Source organism: Charadrius vociferus, unplaced genomic scaffold (genome assembly GCF_000708025.1).
Source record: "Charadrius vociferus isolate BGI_N301 unplaced genomic scaffold, ASM70802v2 scaffold8, whole genome shotgun sequence".
In the NCBI taxonomy this organism is placed as follows: Eukaryota; Metazoa; Chordata; class Aves; order Charadriiformes; family Charadriidae; genus Charadrius; species Charadrius vociferus.
The window spans coordinates 308,232-331,407 of NW_009649464.1; the positions used below are offsets into that span (position 1 = coordinate 308,232).

The 23,176-nt window shown below is 35.9% G+C and overlaps 1 protein-coding gene across 1 annotated transcript in view; it reads right to left on the bottom strand.

The window, feature by feature from the left end:
* Window positions 1-23,176, bottom strand: part of SNTG1 (syntrophin, gamma 1) — a 164,243-nt gene that overhangs the window by 96,354 nt on the left and 44,713 nt on the right. The window contains exons 7-10 of the mRNA XM_009889797.1: window positions 17,794-17,896; window positions 16,315-16,397; window positions 12,617-12,747; window positions 6,369-6,498 (exon numbers count right to left, since the gene is read on the bottom strand). Coding sequence (XP_009888099.1) covers window positions 6,369-6,498; window positions 12,617-12,747; window positions 16,315-16,397; window positions 17,794-17,896 — 447 coding nt within the window. The remainder of the gene's footprint in view (window positions 1-6,368; window positions 6,499-12,616; window positions 12,748-16,314; window positions 16,398-17,793; window positions 17,897-23,176) is intronic.

The following is a 23,176-nucleotide window of genomic DNA, read 5'->3' on the forward strand; positions in this document are numbered from 1 at the left end:
ACAGAAAGTCTTTTTTTTTTTTTTTTAATTTGAAAAGCTATCATGACTAATTGAAATTTACAATGTATATTCCAAATCAAGACTGTAAGACTGCATGTCTTAATGATAAGTGCTGTCACCTTAATCAGAATGTGTCATAACGAATGCTCCCACTATGAAGACAGTAGTTTCTTGCTACAAATTTCCCAGATAAGGTGACTATTCTGGAAGAAATATTCTGGAGGAAATATTTCTTGAAGAAATATTCTTTTTTTGCAGTGTTTTCCTGACCTGCCACATGCTAGACATTGTCCTTTAAACTCAGGTACATTATAAAAATGCAGATGAAACACATTGGAGCAACAGCAACACAGTTTGGCAAGACTTAACTTTTTTTTTGCAGCTAAATCAGTACACCCAAGAGGATATAAAATATCCCACAACTCTTTAGTCAACAAGGTAAAGGCAACAAGTTAGTAAAATGAGACATGCAGCAAATTGCCCAAAATGCAAGTAAATATGAGACAAGGCCGTATGTAAAACTTGATAACAGTGACATAGAAACAGATGCATTTTTAAATGTCAGGCTGGTAACATCCCATCTTAAAAAATGAAGAAAGAATGGAAGAGACTTGATTTATGTAATTCTGATGCTTCACTGACTACATTTATTCACTTAGATCTATATGCCTTAAGAGAACCATATATGGAAAAAAAATGGCAGCAGTATGTTACAAGCATATCCTGTTCTGAGTTTTAAATGCTCCTACAGAGACCCAAATATCAATGTTGCAATGACTACCTCTATAAGCTTCCCTTTATAAGGTATGACATTTACATGGGATGCAGAATAAAAAATCAAAGTGTCAGAACTCCGTAAGCACATGAATGCCTAATGCTTAAAAATGCTGAAAAAACAGTTGAATGTACGTTTATTTGATAACACCTGATTTATTGGAGTAGTTCTGTCTTGGGAGAAGTAAATTATATGTGTAAAAATTATTCTACTGGCAATAGTTCAAAGACTTCCTATAATCTTCTGTAGTTTTGGTCTTTTTACAAGGTTTTGAACTTCTAAATTATAGACAGTATTTGTCTTTTGCACTATAACAGAATATACCACTGTATGAGGTTTGATACTAATGTTGATCTTTTTGGATTTGCTCCAAACATGCATAGCTTAGTAACCAACAAAAAGATAAATATTATTGTAATACAAAATTCACAAGGCATCTAAGAGCATAAAATCCCTGAAAACTCCAAAATGACTAACATCAGAGCATCCTGATGGTCTGCCGTGGTATTTCACCTAAAAAAATTGAAATGTGAAATCTGTTCCCTTCTTATGAGTGACATTGATTTATTCATGTAATATAACATTCCACAGTTGCTCTTACTGGTGCACTCACCAGAAAAATGAGACATGTACTACCAATTTATTTCAATAACTTGCTAAACACTGAATGTAGTCCTGTGATATGTTATTCTTCCCACAAGTGGAACAGATCATATTATTCTAAATGCTTTTTTTTTTTCCTCCTGTTTTGTACTTTTTTCCCTCTCCTCTACCTTGTGACTGACAGAATTCCTACAAAATTACCCAAACTTCAGCATCGTAAAGATGATGTATTATTGTTCTCTTTTCTTCAGTGAAAAGCGAGGACAAATATACTTGTCTTCTTAGTAGCAGTTTCTTTCATTAGGCATTACATTTTAAGTGTATGGTTAAAGTCATGATTTCAATTGAACTTTTGAACTTTGTTCAAAACAAAGGTTTAAGCTCAGGAAAACACATACATTGTGCCAAACTCATACTCAGTTTGTAGACCGCTTAATCCTACTGCTTTCATGCTACTGCCGTGCTTCCACTATCAATATATGTGTGCCTCATTAATTTCACAGACACAGATTATTTTACCCAGAAAATGTACCATGACGGAAAAAGCAAAGTTACTGTGAACTAAATCTTGCAAGATCTTATGGGCCTTTGCAAGATAAATTTAAAACTAACTTTTTGTCACCTCCTGCTTGGCAAGCTTACCTCAGTTGCCTGTCATTCCTGTCTGATGAAGTTCATGTTGCTTCTCCTCTGTCAAGGTCTAGCTTCGAGATAAGACACATAAATGTGCAATTGCTGCAGTGTCTCCCAAGGAAATGATGGAAGAGGAAAGGGAGAAGAAGTATCACTGCACTCACTTTATAATAATCTGCCACAGACAAAGCAATGGGCAAGAGTGACAAATATTGAGTTGGGAGGATAAATCCCCAAAGACTCTATTAAGCTATAGCCCAGAAGACGCTAACTGCAATCTATTTTTTATTATTCTTTTGTTATGAACACCTAAAGCTTATGTCTTGTTTTTTCTTTTTCTTTTTTTTTTTTTCCCTTTTTTTTTTTTTTTTTTCATTTTGTCAGCACTTGAATAGAATATTGTGGCACTGGAATAATTTTCAGTTGATCAAGTTTGAAACAGACCTTGGGTAAAATCTCTGCTAAAGCCATTAAAAATTCTGTCTTCAAGTCCCTTGCAAATTGCACCAATTAGGGATGTACTGGGAACAGGTGGATCTTTAAAGACCACATGATTTTGGAGTACTTTCTTAGACTCTTCCATAGCACATTTTTTTTAGATCTAGTGGATAATGTCATCATAAAATTCTTTTAACAAAATAGATGGCAAAGAATAGAAATCAGTATTCATTACCACAGAAATTAATAGAGTTTAAAAGTTCATGGAAAGGCCAATAGTTCACAGATGAATTGGAACTTCAGAACTTGAAAGTTCTACTTGGAGCATCAGTAAATAAAGTTAGAAGCAGCAGCTTGTTCCCTGTCTCATTGTCTTTAGCTTGCCATCCAAACCAGAAACAAAAAGAGGTAAAACTCTTTTCTACCTCATCAATTCATAAAGGAATTAGTGTTCCCAAGTCTAGGTTCAGTTTAACGAATTCAAGCTTCAGTACATGAACTTCAGTTTGAGTATTGCTTAGACTAAACTTTGGGTTTAACATAACCCTTCTGAGTTTTGAGACTACTTCTAAAACTGATGAATTTTTGACACAGATGCATCTCAAGTGACTCAAGTTGGAGAGGAACACATCTTCAGAAATGAATGGTGTTTATGGATTCATTATATCATCAATTATAGTGCAATATCAAGTCACTTTCAACTATGCATTTCTATAGTATGCTTTTTTGATGCTTTTTTGTTGCATACCAATATACAAGTCAATTCATGTTTTGTAATTTTAAAGTGATGTATTTCATCTCCTATGTAATCTTTCCATGGTTTCTGGGGAGCTAAAGAAATGAAAAATAGTGGTATCACTCTCCGCATTCCACAAATCATGGAGGACACTAGTTCTAATTTACTGAACACAAAGAAAAAGAGTGCATACCTGAAGTCTGCCTTTTGATGAAAATTTGAAAGGAAGTCAACTAGATCAATCAGCATTCTGATTTTTTTTAATCTCTTCTGTAATAGGATATAAATTTCTGTAGCTCTGCATTAAAACTGTAACTATCCTGTTGCACAACAATACAAGTTTTATCTCACACCATACAATGACCTGCAGTCACCATCTTCCAGCCTCCGTTACATATACTCAGTTAGCAACACTGCCTTTCAAAGATGATGATGTCAAGACACTTTGGTTTTGTTTCTATTCCAGTCTTTTTGTTATCTTATTGCTCTTTAGCAGGTACTGGCTACAAAGATGATTCTGCAATTGAGTCACACCACCTTTGTGACAGATGTGGACATATTAGATCATGACAGAAGAGATTTTGACATTATACTTATAAAAATTAATTGAACAACAGGCTCAAACATGAGATTTTGGAGTCAGGGACTCACATTTCACAGCTGTAAGATACATGTGGGAACACAGGGAGAGAAAGCAATGCTCTTACCACACATTTGTGGGGTTTCAACCCTCAGATGATTTTTTTCAGCCAGTGTGTGTGTGAAAAAGTAAAGCAATTCAGATTTTCTGGTTACGACAAATATGCTTTTTGTCAAAACATCCACGCATTTCTTTGGTAGTTTTATTCAGAGGAATCCTCTCTGACCCCTCAAAGACACCAGTGACAGGATATTCATATCTCTTTAGGTACCAAAGTTTGAGCTCACCACTCTTGGATCCCTTATCAGTCAAAGGAAAGAAAGACACATCCCGAGGGAATTAAGCTCATCATAAAATAGATGTTGAAAGTAAATCATAAGGATCACTCTTTGGACATTCTGTGTTAAGTCATCTAAAGTTAGGCAAGATAAATCCCACCCAAATCTACAGAGTCCAAACTAGACATACTGGTAAAGGAAAGCCTTTCAGGTAAATATTAGTTTCTGTAGTCCTGTTTTCATTTGCTTCCTTCTTTTTCAAAAGGTAAATGTAAGAAGGTATGTGTAAGTTAACATTTCTATGAGCCACACAGTATTTAAATGAAACAAATTATTTTCTGTAACCCCTAGATAGAAATAAGAAATTAATTGAAACTAAAAATCAGTCAATTTGTCCAAAAGTTCACATAAAGTCCTATACTCTGTGTTTCTTTGGTACTGGATGCCACAGTAAGGGAGAATGAGTGTGATTAAATGCCTCTCTCAGAGGAAAAATGCTAACATCAACAGTATGTGCATGTCAATAACCATCTTGTAAAGAAAGAAAATATAGGGACCTCTAATCACATCTAATCATTGTTCTGAGCAACAGTTTGGTTTTTTTCCCCTCTGTGTTTCTAATGTTTCTTATATTGACTTATCACATATGCTGTCAAATAACTAATTCTTTCTGGCAACTGACAATTTAGGAGAAAAGTATATTACAGAAAAGGCAGTGTTATTGGTTTCCATAAACTCATATGGACTATGAACAATTAGGACAGTTCTAAAAATAGATTCATGGAAAACTGTCATAAGCCCTAACTCCCGGATGTCTTTGGTATAAAGTAAACACAAATATTGGCATAATATTTATATAATCTACTATTTCCATCTTATAAAACAACAGATACATTGTTTCTGTATTTTATGGAAAATAGTGTAGAATTATAAACTGTATTCATTTTTAAAACATTGAAAATAGATGCTATAACAACAGTGCCTTACTGAAATTCAAGCTACGCTAAGCAATCATAATTATGGTCTCATCAGAGCTACATAAAGCATTATCAGATAAAATTTAGGTGCATCTGTCTATTGCTATAAGTAAACAAATACACTGCTTAGGTAGGAAGAATCTTTAATAGTCTGAATTAAAGATGGCAAGACAAAAAATGAGCACCTTTGTTTGTCTGGATGCCCAGAGAGACAAGAAAGGTTCTATACAGCAACAGCATTGTAAGGATGAATAAATAGCCATAAAGTTCGCTTGTACTGCATGGAAGCTTGCAGATGGTGGATGAATTCATGTCTGTCACATTTTTATAATACAATGACTTTTACATATTGCTGCCAGATGGAACGTAATTTTGCATCTTGAATATAAATCTCCAAGAAATACAACTGCCTTCAATGCGTTCCCTGTATTTGAAACAAAAGCAAATTCAGAGACAGGTTTGGGATGCTAAAGCAAATTTAAGGAAATCTGAGAGAATATAAATTAAATCCTCAAGGGCTTCCTTGTTATAACTCAATTCAAAATAATGGAGTTACCCATGTGTTCTGTATTTTTTGAGGAAAAACAGGAAAGGTATCATATAGGCTTCCACAGGAAAAAAACTACATGTCATCTATCAAATGCAAAACACATCCTAGGCAGGTCCAGAAGACTTACGAGTCAAACTTACTAGTAGTTTGGCAAAACTTTTGCATAACATTTATTCTTACTTCAATAAAAAGAGATATCTATCCCACAAGATCAGGTCATAGAAGTACAGTGCATGAAGCATAAATGCATTTAACTTTTGCTGATAACAAACATCTGTATCTATATCACAGAAGCACCTTGCCATTCTCCTAGTGTTAAATGATACCTAAACAGACCTAATATCTAATTCAGATCTGATTATACCAGTCTTTATACAGATGTGCTTTCTCCAACTACCAAGAAACCACAGGATTTTTTGCTTTTATATGTGCTTACCCATCACATCTGGCTTCCTCCTTTGTGGCTGGTCTTTGTTTCTAATGCTAGCTGGTATGGCTAAGAAGCGAGTAACTCTGATAGCGATGGAGTGAACTATATGACTCTAGGGCAGAATATTTTCCCATTCAATGATTTCTCACAAAGTCTGATTTGATGACAAACTTGAGTTGACTTCTCTCAGCCAGCCTCAAGCATTGTTTATATGCAGATAATTCTGTGTGTGAACCCATTAGGCTTTTATGACAGTTATAATCAAATATGATTGGGAAACCTTCTGGCTTACTTGGATCCATACTTACATTGTGCTTTGTGAGGTTGGAAATGTTACTTGCTATTGCTTGTAGCCAGTCGATACAGTCTTCAGCAGAGAGACACTGAATTATTCCACTGCAAACCCCATCCACAGCAATTACTTGGAATGCATTTTGCCTATAGACATGTCATAACAGATCAGGTCAGAAGAAAATTTCATCTGTTCTAGCATATCATCTTAACAATACTTGTAGAAATGCTTTTCTTTCAACTACAATGAAGGTCAGCCACTGAACACTGACAAATTGCTGGTTTTCCTGTTTTATAAATACCTGACATGTTACAAAGATCATGCTAAAAGGTCAACACAGACTATATTAAGATTCCATAAAGCTATAAAAAAATTCCATAGACTAGCTCCATGGAACCTTCACCAACACTGTGTTACTTCAGAAGCTAAAGTGAAATAGCTGATGCATACCAAAGAGTTAACACTTTAATACTGCAGATCACAGAGAAGGAAAGTGTGCATTGGACACTGTGGGCAATAATTTGAGAAATTCAGTGGAATACAGTAACTTTTTCTCAAATACTTTTGTTTCATTTTTCTAATACATTGTTTAAATATGCTAAGATTCCTGTCTTGATATGCCTTGTTGACTGCTCTTGGTTACAGAATTTTGATCCTCTTCTAAACCACTGATAGAAAAGCTGGAGAATTCAAAATCGATCAGGTAGCATTAATGATTTTACCCATTGCATTTCTGAATATAGGATCATTAGCAAAATACACTGAAACGCTGAGAGACATTCAATGACAAGAGCGGTGGCCACCTGGGTGCCTCTATCCCAGCACCAATCTGGGCACCTACACAATAATCTGTCATGCATTGTAGACTGACTTTCCACAGCTGAGTGCTGAGCAATTATAGGAAAAGAGAAAACCTTCAGATGCTAAAGCAGTAGCAAACCTAATTTCTTCAATAAATAGCCTTCTTGGCTAACAGCCTTTGGAAGGCTCACAGGTCTCTGGCTTCAGAACCAAAAAAACCCTCAATATTAATCCATATCCCACAGTAAGAGATTACTAAACATACAGAGAATACCAAGTTCCACTGCTGGCATTCTGCTATAAACCCATCCCATAATGATCAATTCATGGTTTAAAATTAAGTACATCATTTAGATTCTTTGAGAATGGCTCAGGCAAAGTGAGTGTTATATTCTGAGTGCCATTGATGACAGTTTCTGACATCTCAGGAAAGATATCCATTCTGCAGAGGTTTGGGGGTTTTTTTACCTCTTGAAATTATATGGTAGTTGTGTAGAATGTAGAGCTAATATCTATCTCTACCATAGAGGTCTTTGCTATATCTGTCAAGTATAGTCTTTTCCTTCAGTCAGGAGAAGCATTAAAAATTAATTAGAGACATGCCTTTGCTTTGAGAGTCCCATCATGAGAACTAGCTCTTGCAGGAGAATAAGGCTTATATATCCTAACATGACCATGCAGAGACAAGTATTCTATCTAAAGTCATCAGCTAACTTATCAGTTTAGTTGCCTTTTCACACAGGTAGTGATTTTTCCAAAGGTACAAACTGAGAGCTACTTTTTTTCAATGACTCATTTTCCCAATAATTCAGGTAGAGTTCTTGAGGAAGATTTATTTAAAGCATCTTCAGGTGATGTAGCTAGCATTTGTTTACTATATCCTTTATTTTAAATGGCTATAAATAAAAATAATAAATTCTTCCAGAATAAAATTCTAAATAAGTCCTTACATACAGTGCATAGCATGATGCACAAATTTGTTCATTATGTCTTCCAATACAAATAGCATTCTTTTCAGGACTCCCCTTCTTTCTCCTCAGCCTATTGTAAACTAAAGCAGGAATCGAAGGAATCTATTCATGTGTGACACTAACCTGCACAAGCAAAGAAACCCAGTATGTTCCAGATTCAATCCTGAAGCACAAATTTCCCTTACACTGCAAACACAGTGAATCTGACGTGTTCGGGGCACCAGACTGCTCCTACTGTTCCTAGGTATTTGATCTGTGCACATACAAAACCATTCATCCAGTATGTTCTTGCCCAAGTATCAATAAGCACAGATTATAAGATGCATGGCTACCTAACAGATTACTTCTGAATGTGCCTGGGCAGTAGATAGCCTTACCATTAGATTATTGCAATAGTATTTTTGAATTAGTCTACCAGCAAAGTCCATACTACCACACAAACCTGAAAAAATAATGTATTAAATACATTTTTTGTGTTTGTTTTGTACTAAACAGAACAAATAGTAGATTAATCACTTTATAATACAGCAAAAAAATTAAGATCAGATGAATTCTCGTTCAACTACACATCTCAGGTTCTGTGCCTTCTGGAACTCAAGACTCATATTTGAAATTAATAAGCTTTCCAAGATTAACCTGAATGCCCTCTGGAATTTTATATGACTTCTCTCTGGAATTCACATGTCCCAAGCATCCCACCAGAAAAGCTAGAACACGATTATGAGGCATAATAGCGTATGTGATAAAGATATGATGTATTTCTGTGCCAGTCTTTTCAAACATAAAAAGATATTAGACTTTATACAGTGAAAACAGACTTGTAAGTATTAACTACAGAAAATGTAATGAATTAAATTCCATTTGATGTTGCTTTCTTATATTATTTTCAATATCCTTTCCTTAATGTTGCTCCTTATAGCAATCTGTTTTAAAAATTATCTACCTTTCTCTCACAACAAATTTTGAGAGGGAGTCACATTTTGAAATCTTTACACTAATTTAAAAGACTCTTATAAACTGTAATGTTAACAACATAAAATGTTGGTTCTGTGCTTTTTTGAAGAAAACCCCACTTCCTCTCCATATTTACACTACATTTTTGTTTGCTTCAAGTACTCTTACTTCCTCATGTTAGACATCATAGAAGGACACAAGGAGAAAATTATCAGTGGTTATTCAAGGTTTCAGTATGAATTCGGGTATTTTGTTTTATATTAATATACTTTTAAATTTATTTTCTGGAAATTCAAATCTTAGGAATATCATTACTACCTAAAAATCTTTCTCTGTAGTGTACAAGTTCTATAATGTGCACTTTAAGCTTGTGTTTTATTGATGCAGAAGACTGAATTTTAAAACCCTAGATCTATGAATAGTTGAATATGTCCTAATTTTCCATGTGAGTAGTTCTATTCAATTCAATATCTTATCTGAGCAGAACAGATCTCAGATTTGACTGTTATGATTTTGGGCCCTTTATGCTTCATGCTCTTAATTATTTCTATTTCAACCATTGTTAAACACTGAGCTGAAGTTTTTCACAGAATTTAATAAAAAAACCTCCTGCCTCTGTGGTGACTATATCCTGTTCCCTTTCAGTTCAGCCAATAAACTGTTGCAGCCTTTGGTTTACACCTTGACTCCCTTGGCCAGCCATTGTTCCTCAATAGAACAAAGCTCACGCAGTCAAGTAAATATGATTTTGCTATTACCAGTCAGAAGCTGCAGGCTGTTTTTAGCTTCACAATTATCTAGTGGTGTAATAACTATTGCCTAACCTGCTTTAATTTCAGCTCTGTGAATAGAAAAAAGGCTGGCAGACCTAGGGAATGTACCTCTAAGAAACAATAGCCTTTAGAATTAACTGGGGCCGTGGAAGGCTTTTGTACAACTTTCAAATGTTTGCTGAGAACCAATGAGAAGGAAGCAGGCTGTGATAAGAAACAATAAAATTCACCCCAGGCGAATCCCAAACTGAGGCTGAAGAACACTCCTTTTGTTTTTTACAAGGAGTCACATAGAAAAGATGAGGGGTAATGGGTACAAGTTACTCCAGGGGAGAGTGGAGTCTATTGTCCTCCATTGGACACAAAAGAACCATTTTTCACAATGAGAACAATCAGCCATTGGAATAATCTCCCCAGGGAAGTGGTGGATTCCCAGTCGTTGGATACTTTTAAGATTTGGCTGGACAGGATGTCGGGCCATCTTGTCTAGGCTATTCTTTTGCCAAGAAAGATTGGACCAGATGATCGTTTAGGTCCCTTCCAACATGGCATTCTATGATTCTATGATATCTCTTCTCCTAGTTTCTGGGGAAGATCACAAACCCACCCCTAGGGGCAGATGGTATCACTTGACCTATGACCTATAGAAACACTGGAAGGGTGAGTGTAACAACAGAGATATTGGGGAGGCTCTTTCACAAAACAGTCTTTCCAGAAAAATTAAAGAAGCTTTTCTGTATTAATTAGGTAATTTTACGCATGTTTTAACAGAGGAACAGGAAATTTTAAACCACTAATGCCTGATGAGCCGTCAAGGTACAGCATAAAACACTATTCTTCCCAGACTCACACATCTAAGCTGGCAGACAAGAAGGCTACATGGGAAAGCCAGAGTTTATTTCAGTTAATAAGGCGTCACAAGCTCACAAATGATCAGTTCTTTATTTTAAGAGCTAATGTTTCTTATGGATTAGAAGAAGTAATGGAGAAACATGCTCTAGAACTGTAGACAGCTGTTCTCCAGTTAATGACTTATATGCTGGAACTCGCAGAAGTTTTTAGTATTAGAACTTCATTCTTATATATACAGATGATAAATTAATCCACGCAATAGCTAGGTATTTAAACCTTTTAACAAGTATGATCTTATTTTTATAGTATGCCTTGTTAGATTTTGTAGCTACTTTCTTTTATATTTAAATGCATAACACTTGAAAAACAACAATCATTCAAGAATATTCTTGTCCTCTGTTCTGATTTCTTCTGATTTACTAGGACAATATTATATTACACAATGATAAGTTGTAGGTCTATATGATGCAGTAAGTTTAAACCTGACTATGAGCTTTGGACAGCTTCCCCAGTGACTGGGAGACAAAATGGCAATGATATTCAATGTTAATATATGCAAGTAACGCATATAGGAAAAAATAAGCTTAGCTATATGTAAGCAGTAAAAGAACCTTACTGTAGCTATAAACATTGAGGAAAGAAATGCAAGAGTAACTACAAACAATTCTCTGAAACACATCACCTTAGTGCTCAGTGACAGTCAAAAGGCTATTACGAAGTATTAGACAAGAACAGAGGAAAAAAAATGGAAAACATCATTATGTTTTAATAAAAATCAAGAGGAATCCTCTTTGCAGTCCTGATCACCTTGTCTCATAGAAGATATATAGAATTACAAAAGAAACAGAGAGAGTAGCAAGGGTAATCAGAGCTATGGAATGGTTCCCCTAAAAGGAGATAATTGGGATCCTTCAAACTGGAAAACAGAAGACATCTGAACTTATAAAAACGTAAATCAAGAACACTTATTCAGCATTTGCCTTGATACAAGGGTCAGGGCCCAGAGTTCACCCTCTTCCCCCACCTGGGTGCCCAGCTGCCCGTGCTTGAGGCCAGCTCTGCCATGGTGTGGCTGTGGGATGTGGGATCAGGCTGCTGTGAAAGAGCTTGGGGGGGTGGGGAGCTGTGCCCCCCTTCACTCGGGAGCTGCATTTCAGCTCAAGCTCTTGCCTTTGGTCCTCGCCTGAGTTTGGTTGCAGCCATGTCTGTGCCTGGACATGTATCCCACTGATTCAGACCTGACTTGTGGGGTGAATTCCCAGCCTGACCTGAGACCCACTTGACCACGATGGACTCATCTGAAGACCACCCCTAGGCCTGCTCTGCTCCTCCAGCAGGGGCTGTGGGACAGGGCCCTTGTCTGCATGGACACTGCCTCGTCCAGCTTCCCTGCCACCCTCTGCTCTTGGCTCGCTTTCCCCACAGGGCAGCCAGTCCTTGCTGCTCCCAAAAAAGAAGATTATTTCACCCAATGAAGTTATCAGGTGAGAGATTTCATTCAAACAAAATGAAGTACATTTTAAAAACATAATTACCTTGCAGAGCTCAATGCCACAATACATTACAAAAACCAAAGGTATAAAAAAAAGCAGCTTAGAAAGAAGCTTTTGAGCACAGGAGCATTAGCAGTTATTCAGTATGATGACCTACGTGCAATCTCAAACTGAGAAATGTGCTGACCACTAGATGCAAGTGGGAAGATCACACATCTTCTTCACATACGTGGTCCTGGCTGATGTCAGAAGAGAATATGGGCCGAGGTGGACCTAGATACACCTTTATGAAAGCTTCTACATTTCATATCTCGGACAGCTGCGGTAGAACTAATAATGTCATTCCTCTAACAAGGCAATTCCCAAAGGCTTGTATCCATTAACCAAGAAGTCAAGTTTCAACTTTCCAAACTTCTTTACCTGCACAAATCTGATCCAGGAAGGTACTGGGAAAACCGTGAATGAAGAAGTGGAATTAATCGGAGATCACACCACCTTTTTTCCCACCTAAGTCCTGGGGATGCTGGCCATGAGGAACATGATAATGTATCCTGAAAAACATTAAAAGGTCCTTCTCATTTTTGGGTTTCATTGTAAGTACTCAGCAGATTTGGAAAGAGAGAGCTAGACTTCAAAGACTTTATATTTTATTTGGCATTGTGTTCCACTTTCCCAAAATCACTTGGCATCAATATTAGCTAGCACTGGAAAGATTCTGAACTTTTTTCTCACGAATAAAACAAATCTATATAAACCTCAACACCAATACGCTTAGAGGGAGTGTGAGGAACAGTATTCTAAAAACCTAGGGAAAACAGATTGTGTCCTTTTTTTGAAATGACTAGTCATGAATAGAAGTGAATATTTTCTGTGTATCACTAGCCACTAGTTTTATACCTGTACCCTGAATAAAGATGATCTCTAAATTATTCACTATACAACCATAATTCAGTTCTTCACTGTGGCCCCATACACATTTACATACATGTCTATTCTAATGACATCATCTTAAAACATGGTAATTGTGAATGGGATTTAATGTGATGAAAATTGTCTAGTCGAAACTACATGCTTATGATGAATACTCTAATTTTACTTATTTACACAAGACGTTACTTATATGAAAATAGAACTTTATCATGTCCTACAAAGAATATGTATTTAAATATCTACAGTCTCATTTCACCAGTATTTTTACAGAATATAGATTTGAATAGGAAATGTTTATAAAAAGTGAAAAGATCAACATTTACTCTTAAAAATCCAACATCTCTTCCTTTCTTTATAAAATTCTTTACAAAGCAGTGCTTGTGATACTATTTTTCTGAAGCGTGATTCTTACTGAAATGTATGCAGTACTTTTAGTATATCAGTAAAATTGCACCTGCATCATTTACAACTTTTTAATCTCAGACTTCGTATTTTTTCTTACCTGTATCTTCTATAAAACAAATATTACAAAAATTAAGTACATCTTGTATTTTTTAGAGTGTCATTTTTGTGTAAGAACTATGGAATTATAAAGCATTGCCAACATGAACTTTACTTTTATTTATATGTTCATATATGTTTTACATATATAAAAGATCACTATGAACATCATTTTAGCTGAACAGAAGACTTTTCATAAGCAGGTTCACTTATTTAAAACATTGAATCTCTGGTGAAATATTCCATAGATTCGACCCAAATTAATAAATGATTGGCTAGGAAGACTAAGCTAGTACGTTGTTTTGAATATTATTTTGAATTTTTTACCTTTTCTATCTGCTCTCAGGAACCTTTATTCAGCTGTGATTAAACTTGAGGGAAAAGCTAAAATGCAGCAAAAAGTTTATATGCAAACTGTAGGCCTAGATCTGGCTGCAACAGAAATGCTCACCCTACCTTTAGTCTGTATAACTCTGAATTGTTGAGAAAAGGCCAAAACCAGTCCTGTCTCCTCCAAATTCTGAATCAGAATCACCTGAGTCAGTCATGCAAATCAACAAGGCTATACATTAAGAAATAGACTATAGCCACAAGTCATAATGCAATCTGAAGAATATTCTGAGAAAAAGGAAGGACATTACATAAGAGTTGTACATAATTTAGGAATTCATACAGATGTCTCATTTGGTTTTATAAAGCATTCTATTCGCATTACAAGGGGACATCTGAGATAAGAACCACATCCTGGTCTTCAGCAGAAGAATTTAACTTATGGTGAATTATAGACTCATGATGCCTTATTATATTATTTAAATTGAAAGAAAAAGACTTGATTCCAGTAAATTATTATCAGTTCGAATAGAAACTGTAGTTTCAAAGGTTTCAACACCTGCAGAAATAGGATTCACAAGTGGAAGCATGGTTTTTATCCTAAAAGCAAAGTTAGAAATGAAGTGGCCAGCAAAATATATTTAGGATCTGCTGCAATAGCCTTTCCACGTGCATACATAGATAGACTTGATATAAGTCTGCTTCTGATGTTGTTGCACTAGATATATATATATATGTATTTTATATTATTTGACCTGCATTAAGATGCCAATTTTATTTTTATCCAATTTTTATGAATTCCAGCTCCTATAAAAGTGTATAAAACCTAAAGATTTTCCAGATTATAGTCAGGCTTAAAATCTGTGCTATTGAGTTTTAAGTCTCCAGGCTCCTATTTCAAACCGTTACCAGTGAAGTATGAAAGAACAATAAAACAAGCAAAAAATTAAGACCAGCAAAGTCTACTGAACAATGGTTACATTTCTGGGTTTTTTTTTAATATATTTGTAATAATTATGCTGTATATTGGTTTATTTATTCAGTGCTTTTTATTTTATTTGAGTATTTTCACCTATCACAAAGCCAAATATGCAGCAAAAAACCCTTTAGAACTATATAAAGTAATGGAAATCTTGCATTTCCTGGCTAAGAAAATTGTTAAAAGCCCTTGTTGCACTTCAAAAAAAAAAAAGATGTTGCACATCTTTTACTAAAAAACTGATCAGACATCAGTAGCATTACATCCTAAAGAGACTTTGCTCCACAATACTATCATTCTTCAGTAAGATTTTAAGTGTAAATTACTAGAAGTAAAATGCTCTCACCTTAAAAATAGGCAAAAACATGTGCCTAAATCATCCTTTGCCAAAAGTTTTAGATAATAAATGAAATAAAAATAATGGAAAAATGTTCTGAAAAAGTTTTCTACCTTTTCTTTAGATACGCCTGCTGGTTTTGGCTGGGATAGAGTTAATTTTCCTCACAGTAGCGAGTATGGGGCTATGTTTTGGATTTGTGGTGAAAGCAGAGTTGGTAATACAGGGATGTTTTAGTTACTGCTGAGCAGTGCCTACACAGAGTCAAGGCCTTTTCCACTCCTCACACCGCCCTGCCAGCGAGCAGGCTGGGGGAGCACAAGGAGCTGGCAGGGGACACAGCTGGAACAGCTGACCCTAACTGACCAAAGGGATACACCATGCCATATGACATCATGCTCAGCATATAAAGCTGGGGGAAGAAGAAGGAAAGGGGGAACGTTCAGAGTGACGGCATTTGTCTTCCCAAGTAATCATTACGTGTGATGGAGCGCTGCTGTCCTGGGGATGGCTGAACACCTGCCTGCTGATGGGAAGTAGCGAATGAATTCCTTGTTTTACTTTGCTTGTGTGCAGAGCTTTTGCTTTACTTATTAAACTGTCTTCATCTCAACTCACCAGTTTTCTCATTTCTACCGACCCAATTCTCTCCCCCATCCCACTGGGGGAGAGTGAGATAGTGGCTGTGTGGTGCTTAGCTGCTGGTTGCGGTTAAACCATGAAAATATATTTTCATTTTAATAATTTTAATTCCTGTGCTGTGGAAATAGTCTAAAAGAAAAACTTTTCGCAAAATCCCTGTTGCCCAGATAAAAATAGTAATCACATCTATCAAGGCACAATCTCAGCTGGTATAATTTGTCATAGTTTAATTCATAGACATAATATCTGGCAACTCTTTCTGCCTCCTATGGAACTGTCTATCTCCAGTGTTAATTAGAGCTCCTCCCATGTTGCTGTCCTTTATTAATTACTTCCACTTAGCTATTATAGCATTATTAATCTTCTGTGTAATTCGATCAAAGAAATATAAGCTCTTACCGTGTTGTTGGGATGGTAGTTGAGATGCAAACCACTGTCACACAGGGGAGAGGATGTGCCACTGCTTTGGTCACTGGGGGCACCTAATAAAAAAATGGATTACACCAAAAAAATCTTCATTAATCTGTAATGCTATGATTGAAATTTGTGTATGTATATGTATGTGTTCCCCTCCCCCCACTAGTTTTGTCATATCTGACATTAGTTACTTTCTCCATTATCTGTCTTCTAGTGTGAGCAGAGTGCCTTTTTAAACTGAGCGGAGTCTCAAGAACCCCTCCCCTGGTGCTTTGCTTAAAAGAGTTAATAATCTGTTTAGTAAGAAAAAAACCCCAAAATTTTTTGCAAATTTGATAATAAAAGGAAAGTGTGTACCTCCTTGCTTGGTTTTCACTTGCAGGAACTAATCAGATAACACTGCTGTTAGTTTCGATGAAGTTTACAGTTCGAACTGTTCTTTTAACAGTTTAGGAAATGATAGTGCTACACCTCAAACGTAACACGATAGGATCGATGCAAATGCATGTTTGTGTGCATTAGTCAGGGTACTGTGTGGTACCACAACCACAACCTAAAAAGGGACAAATGTACTGGGACACATTTTTATTTAAGAATATGGTGTTCTAAATTTTTTCTTGTCTCACCAAAATTTAATACCTAGGTGAAAGATATTTCAACAAATGATTGCATAAAATATTATTTCATAATTTAGTTTATTTAATTGCTACTAACTTAAAATAATAGGCTAAGAGTATTGAAATCTATTATTTATTGTTTTGTTGCTTAAAAATTAAGCAATTCATTTTACTCTCTCAGGAGCAAGAAGCAGAAGGAAAGCAGCGGTGACAAAAGGCTGACATATAAATATGCTTAGATATGCTGCAACTGTCTATAATTATGCACCCACACTTACAATTTAATATAATTAAAGGAAGACAGCTGCCTCCATATGTCTCTCATGGGGCTAGTTGACTAAAACTCGGTTGGACTTGAACAAAATACTAATCATCCCAGAGTAATTTATTTTTAGGTAGACAGACACCTCCACCAAAGCCTCTGAATTTTAAATGGTAAAGTTAAGCCCCCTGAATATACACACACAATCTCATTTTCACAGTTACAAGACAAAACTCTTTCAGACTAAAACGTTATCTGATGCTGCCTGAAAAACCACTTTTAAATACTCTGTATGAGGACGTGAGCTATTGTAAACTAATGTAATTTCAATGCTTTACCTGCAACTTTGCTGATTCACACCAGCCAAATGCATGGTGATCTGTTTTGCAAGCAAAGATACCAATTTTTTGCTTGAGGTGAATGTTACTACAAGACCAGGTAATACGAGCAGCTCATACTCAGGCAGCAATGCTGACTGAAAAAGCTGCTGTCAATCACCCTCAAAGCACAGTAGGTTCAGAAGCTGCAGACATTCATGGGCATTGAATTGAGCTTTCTTTCGGCCAAGTAATAAAGGCTTACATGCACAATCTTCATTCAGTGGCAGTTTGAGAAAAGCAGGTGCTCTTTTCAGAAAGGACACAGTTAGGGTCACTTCTTCCCCCGCATTGCGAAGGACCTGAACCTGGAAGAGAAATACAGACAGGACACCTTGAAATAAATGTGTGACCGAAACGCATCAGCAAATGTAAGCGATGCCACACAGCTTTCACGTACCAGAACAAAATTGCTTAGCAACTTATTGTGACAATTATTTTATTTTTTTTAAAGAAAGCAAGATGTAATGTTTGCTATATGTTTGTCTGTTGTGTTTCTAGTCACACACAGACTGGGGGGCTGGGTATTGGCCTCCTATAATAGCACTGGCTTTGCACTACGCTACTGCACAACTCGCTCACTGACACTGTTCAGCTGTGCACCTCCTTCTTTCAGATCTGGCATCATCCACACTAGCATGTATGTATAAAAAAAAAACCAACCAACCACCTTTTTTTTGCCCCCCCCTCCCCCCTCCTCGGGTTGTCTCATAAATCTCCAACCAAAACAATGGCAGTAGTGTCCACAGCTGTGCCACAATCCTAGGAGTAAATCTTTCCAACAGCCAGAGTTAAATTTAGCCAAAGCACTCCAGCATGGATGAGAGACCTAATCTTCCTTACAGCAACAGAGGAAAAGCATTATTTTAAGCCTTAAGTCTTAGATGAGCACAAGCTTGGCTTTTGCCAAAGGGCAGATTGCATTTTGGACCTAGGAATGTGTAAATCACCTATCCACCTGTGAGGGCTTTCAGCCTTCCTGTACTCTCCCACAATTGCTCCCACGGCTCTTGTTCATGCCTTTAGCTTTTGTGTGGTGCGGCTGACAGACACCTCAAGACACACAGAGAAAGGGAACCTCAGCCCCCCCCCCCCGAGGGGCACAAAGGAGGCACGAAAGCAACTAAGTGAAAGGCTATATTTAACAGCGGGGGACTAACATTTGAATCTATTTAAAACATGAGAGTCAAGAAGCATCAGGTCACGTAACTTTATTCAGAGAATAATCATTTCCTGTTCTTCTGGCTCTGTAACTTCAAAACTCTTCAAGGGCTGATTTAATTTGGGCTTACAAAGGCAGAAGATTGCACCATTCCTCTGTCTGAGTCACTGCACTCATACTGTGCAGAGAGCCAGCTTGCTGGGAGCAGTGTTCAGAGCGCTGCTACACAGTGACATATTAGACAAACATTTAAACTAGCATATATCTGTTCCCTTTCTTCTGTGTTTTCGTGGTAAATGGGTAACACATAAGCAACCCTTCTGCCATGCTGCTGCTTGAGAAAAAGGCTTGTAACTAATTTATGGAGGACCTCTATTTAATCTATGCCTATCAACAACCTGTCCTACAGATTTAGTTAAACGTATGTATGTAACTACATGCAGGGATGCTTTCACATGGAATCACTGCATTAACTTTAAGCAGTTCTTCAAGAAAAAATATCGACTTTGCCTTTAAACACGATACTTCCTATTCCACCCTGGTTGCGACAGAGAAGTAACAATATGATGACAGAATATTTGATTCAGTATCTGAAATCGACTCAGAAATTTTAGTCTCTTTATCGTTTAAAATACCACAGTGGTTGTCAAGGCACAATTTGCAATGCAGTGTGCATTTATATGTATGTGTGCAAATAAACAAACAAACACACACAAATCACAACAAATCTCATCAACTTAAACGCCATGCCAAAAACTTCATCAGTAACATGAGACTCTTCGATGAGCATTTCCCAGTTTGGATACGTTTTATAACTTAGAATTCATAAGCAGTACTTATTTCATAGAAAGAAGATGACTTGTAATCTGTGGAATCAAGACTCTGAAGTCCTGAATTCCACCAGAGAAACCATACCGTATCCTCAGCCTTCACAGAAAATTCATCCTTATCCTCATGTAGCAGTCACACAGTTCAGAATAGTCATAGCCAAAGCAGAAACTTACAGGCATGTACTCTCTATTGAAATGACAGATGTGGATAGACAATGTGCAGGAAAAATACAGCTACTCTCTGCCTTTTTAAAAATACTTATTTCAACTCAGGAATGGGGAAGAAGTATGTGGAGAAGTTACAGCTTTACCAACTTCAATTTATATAAAGTCACCTTTTAAGAATAGGTGGGTATCATTTGTGAAAGTAGCTGAGACAGTAAACTCTGTCCCTGAATCTTTCTTCTTCCAAGAGTAAGCCAAGCCACAAGTCTACATGATTTCATTTGATAACATGTTGCTCTGTAAAGGCTAGAAGTTGCCATAAGTAGTCTATGACCTTGTTCTCTAACCCCCCCCCCTCTCTCTCTCAAACCTTTTTATCTCATAGGATGAAGTATTTAAGCTGTAACACAGTTTTGTTGAAATCAGTGATACTTATTTCACTGAACAGTATTTTGGAGGGTATGAAGCATATAATCCAGAAAGTGACTAGATGTTGCCATGCAGAATAATGAATAAAGAGAGATAAAAGATTAAAAAAGAAAACCACTAGGTAATGATTACAAGAAAGAGCTGACAAGCTATTGATCCCATTTCACTTACTTTCTAGTCATTAACAAAGCCATTCTGGGAAATAAGGTGAGCTGAAGAAAATAGGATTTTTAATTAAATTTATTAATTGTCTTTTTGTAGCTTTCAGTTGAAAGCTTTACTGCTATTTCACTTTTTTTTTTTTTTTTTGGTCTTTATTTTACATAAGAAATGAACAATTACTGAACTGTTTTAAATTGAGTATGCCTTACAGGATTCATTTACTTTGTATCCCCATTCAACATGTACACCATGCCATATTGATGTTCTTCCATGCAGAAACAGAATTAGGTACAACAGGAATGTTTTTAGTGGTATACCAGAACAGCTCATGTTCATGAATGGAAAACTGATAGCTTTTACAAAAAAAAAAAAAAAATAATAGCCAAAAGTAATGTGACTAACTGTTACGCAGAGTTATGTCTATGAAAAAGCCCACTTGCAAACAGGGAGTCAAACACTTTATCTGGAAGATACAATACAGTATGAATTTCTAGAGTTTTACAAACACGAGTGGAATTCTACCAGTAGTCGGAGATATTGGCATATTAATTATTCTTTTCTCTTCCTCATTGCCTAACATCAGTTTAGCTCAAAACTTTATAGACCTATTTTGGTAAAATAAGGACTGTGTGAAAGTAAATGTATTGCTTGTTCGGGCTTAGAAAATGTACATTCATGAAAAATGAATTTATCTGCACAAGTATATCCACGTGGACCTGAAAAAATGGTAGCATATACCACCAACAAAGCAGTAATGAGCTTTTACCACTGAAGTTAATTCAGGAACATACTGAAGATACCAGTTGTCAATCATGTATCATTTTTAGATAAATAAATGGATAGATATCTGCCCAGCCATCCTGCTCTCTTACTTAGAAGAAAGCTCCCTCACATTTATTGCATATACATTGCCAATACCTTGTCAATCAAGCACTATTGTTGACAATGTATGTCTTTGTTAATTCTGGCAGTGATAATTCTAGAAATATTTCAAGGTTAATTTCAAACATAAGAGGGAAGTAGACTAAATCCTTTATAAATCTTTTTAAGAGATTTTTATTTCAGCATATTTTCTGTTTTATAAGGCAACCTTAGAGCTAGGTTTATTAGGTTAACTAACTTGAGATATTTTCGCCAGCACTGTCACATATTGTAATGCACGATAAAAATGACTGAAGACTAAACAGCTAGGGACTATTTTCTACTTCCTGCAAACAATTAAGCGCTATTAAGAATTTGCAGTCATTTAGAAGACTTTCAGGACTTTTCTCATTTTCCAATGTCTACTTCCATATTTTGATATAATTATGTTAAATTCCTTAAATTCCTGATATGTTAGCCCACAAATTAGAAAAAGATGAGTTTTGGTCTGGTGTTCTTTTCAGTGGTAAGGTGCATTTTAAATAGCAAAAATAGAGAACTGCGGGGATCTTGATTCACTGAAGGTTAAAAAGTGGCATTAAAGTGGTACCAATTTTTTTTCTGTAGATTAAAAAAAACAACAGATCACTGGAAAAAGTGTGCTAATTTTATTCCACCCGCACTTCTTATTGTATAGAACTGCTTCTGGACCTTTCAAAAATAAATTTCAAAAGAGATACTGAATACAGTTGCTGATTGATCGCTGATTTCCATGATGATCCCATCCCTCACAAAAATATTCCAACACTGGGTAGAATACAATTAATATTTACCATCTTGTTAAAATTAACTATTTACTTGATGAGTGACTAGTCCACAATTAATTGCTTTCTTTTAAAATACAAAGTAGCTATTTTAAGAAATAGTGTTTTTATAATAACTGTTCAATCAAATTATCAAAGATAAGGCTAGCCACAAAAACCAATTCTTATTAGTCCTGGAACAGAATTAGAGCCTCATCCCCAATGTGGTAAAAAAGCATTAAAAAAAAAAAAAATCAATATTAATGAAATGCAGCTTTATAAGGAAGAGATTTTCAGTTCATTACTGCTAATGAAGAAGGCATTTCAAAACTTACATAAATCAAAAATACTTAAAACATTTGTCCTAGTATGTGAAAAGATATAAATGGACCCAAGTTCTAAAAAGTAAAAAAGAAAGATATTTTTGGAAGGAATACCGATTTTGAATAAATATAGAAACATTATTTCAAAATTTTCAAAACAAAAATGCAGCAACATCCTAAGATGTTTTTTTATCACATATGAAAAGGTGAGATAAATTCATAGTGCTAAAGCCATGGAATATTTGCCTGACAAAAATTTAACTCAGTAGTAAACCTAACATCTCCAAAGTCTAACAAGATTATATCTCCCTGCTCTAAGCCATGGAAAACTCCCTTTGGAAGAGATCGGTATGTCAGTGAATTTGACCTGACAATTTCTAGAGCACTGCATCCCAGATTGCAGAAAATGCATGACCAAGCACCATTAAAAATATTTGCTTATTCTCTGTATCATTGAACAGTAATAATCTGTTTTATTTTGAGAGTTCTGAGTGTTCAACATGTATGTTTTTTTGACTATAAAGCTCTAGATTTTTAATATTTTCAAGATCATCTACAAAGCCCTAGATTTCAGGCATATGGATTCACCTAACTATATCAGGTATATATTTTAACAGTTAGCAATGAATTGCAGTACCACTTAATGTGTTGATAGAGATTTTGTATGGATTAAAAAATGAAAAGCTATTTAGCATTGCTGTTACCACTTGATTTAGTTCTGGGGTTTTTTTTTTAATTTTATTTCACCTAGCAAGCAAGACTAGCTATTGATCTGTTGGTGTGCAGTGTCTAATCAAGTCATCCCTGTAACGGGAAGAAGCTGTGACACAGGAAAGTCTTAACATGTCCTCAT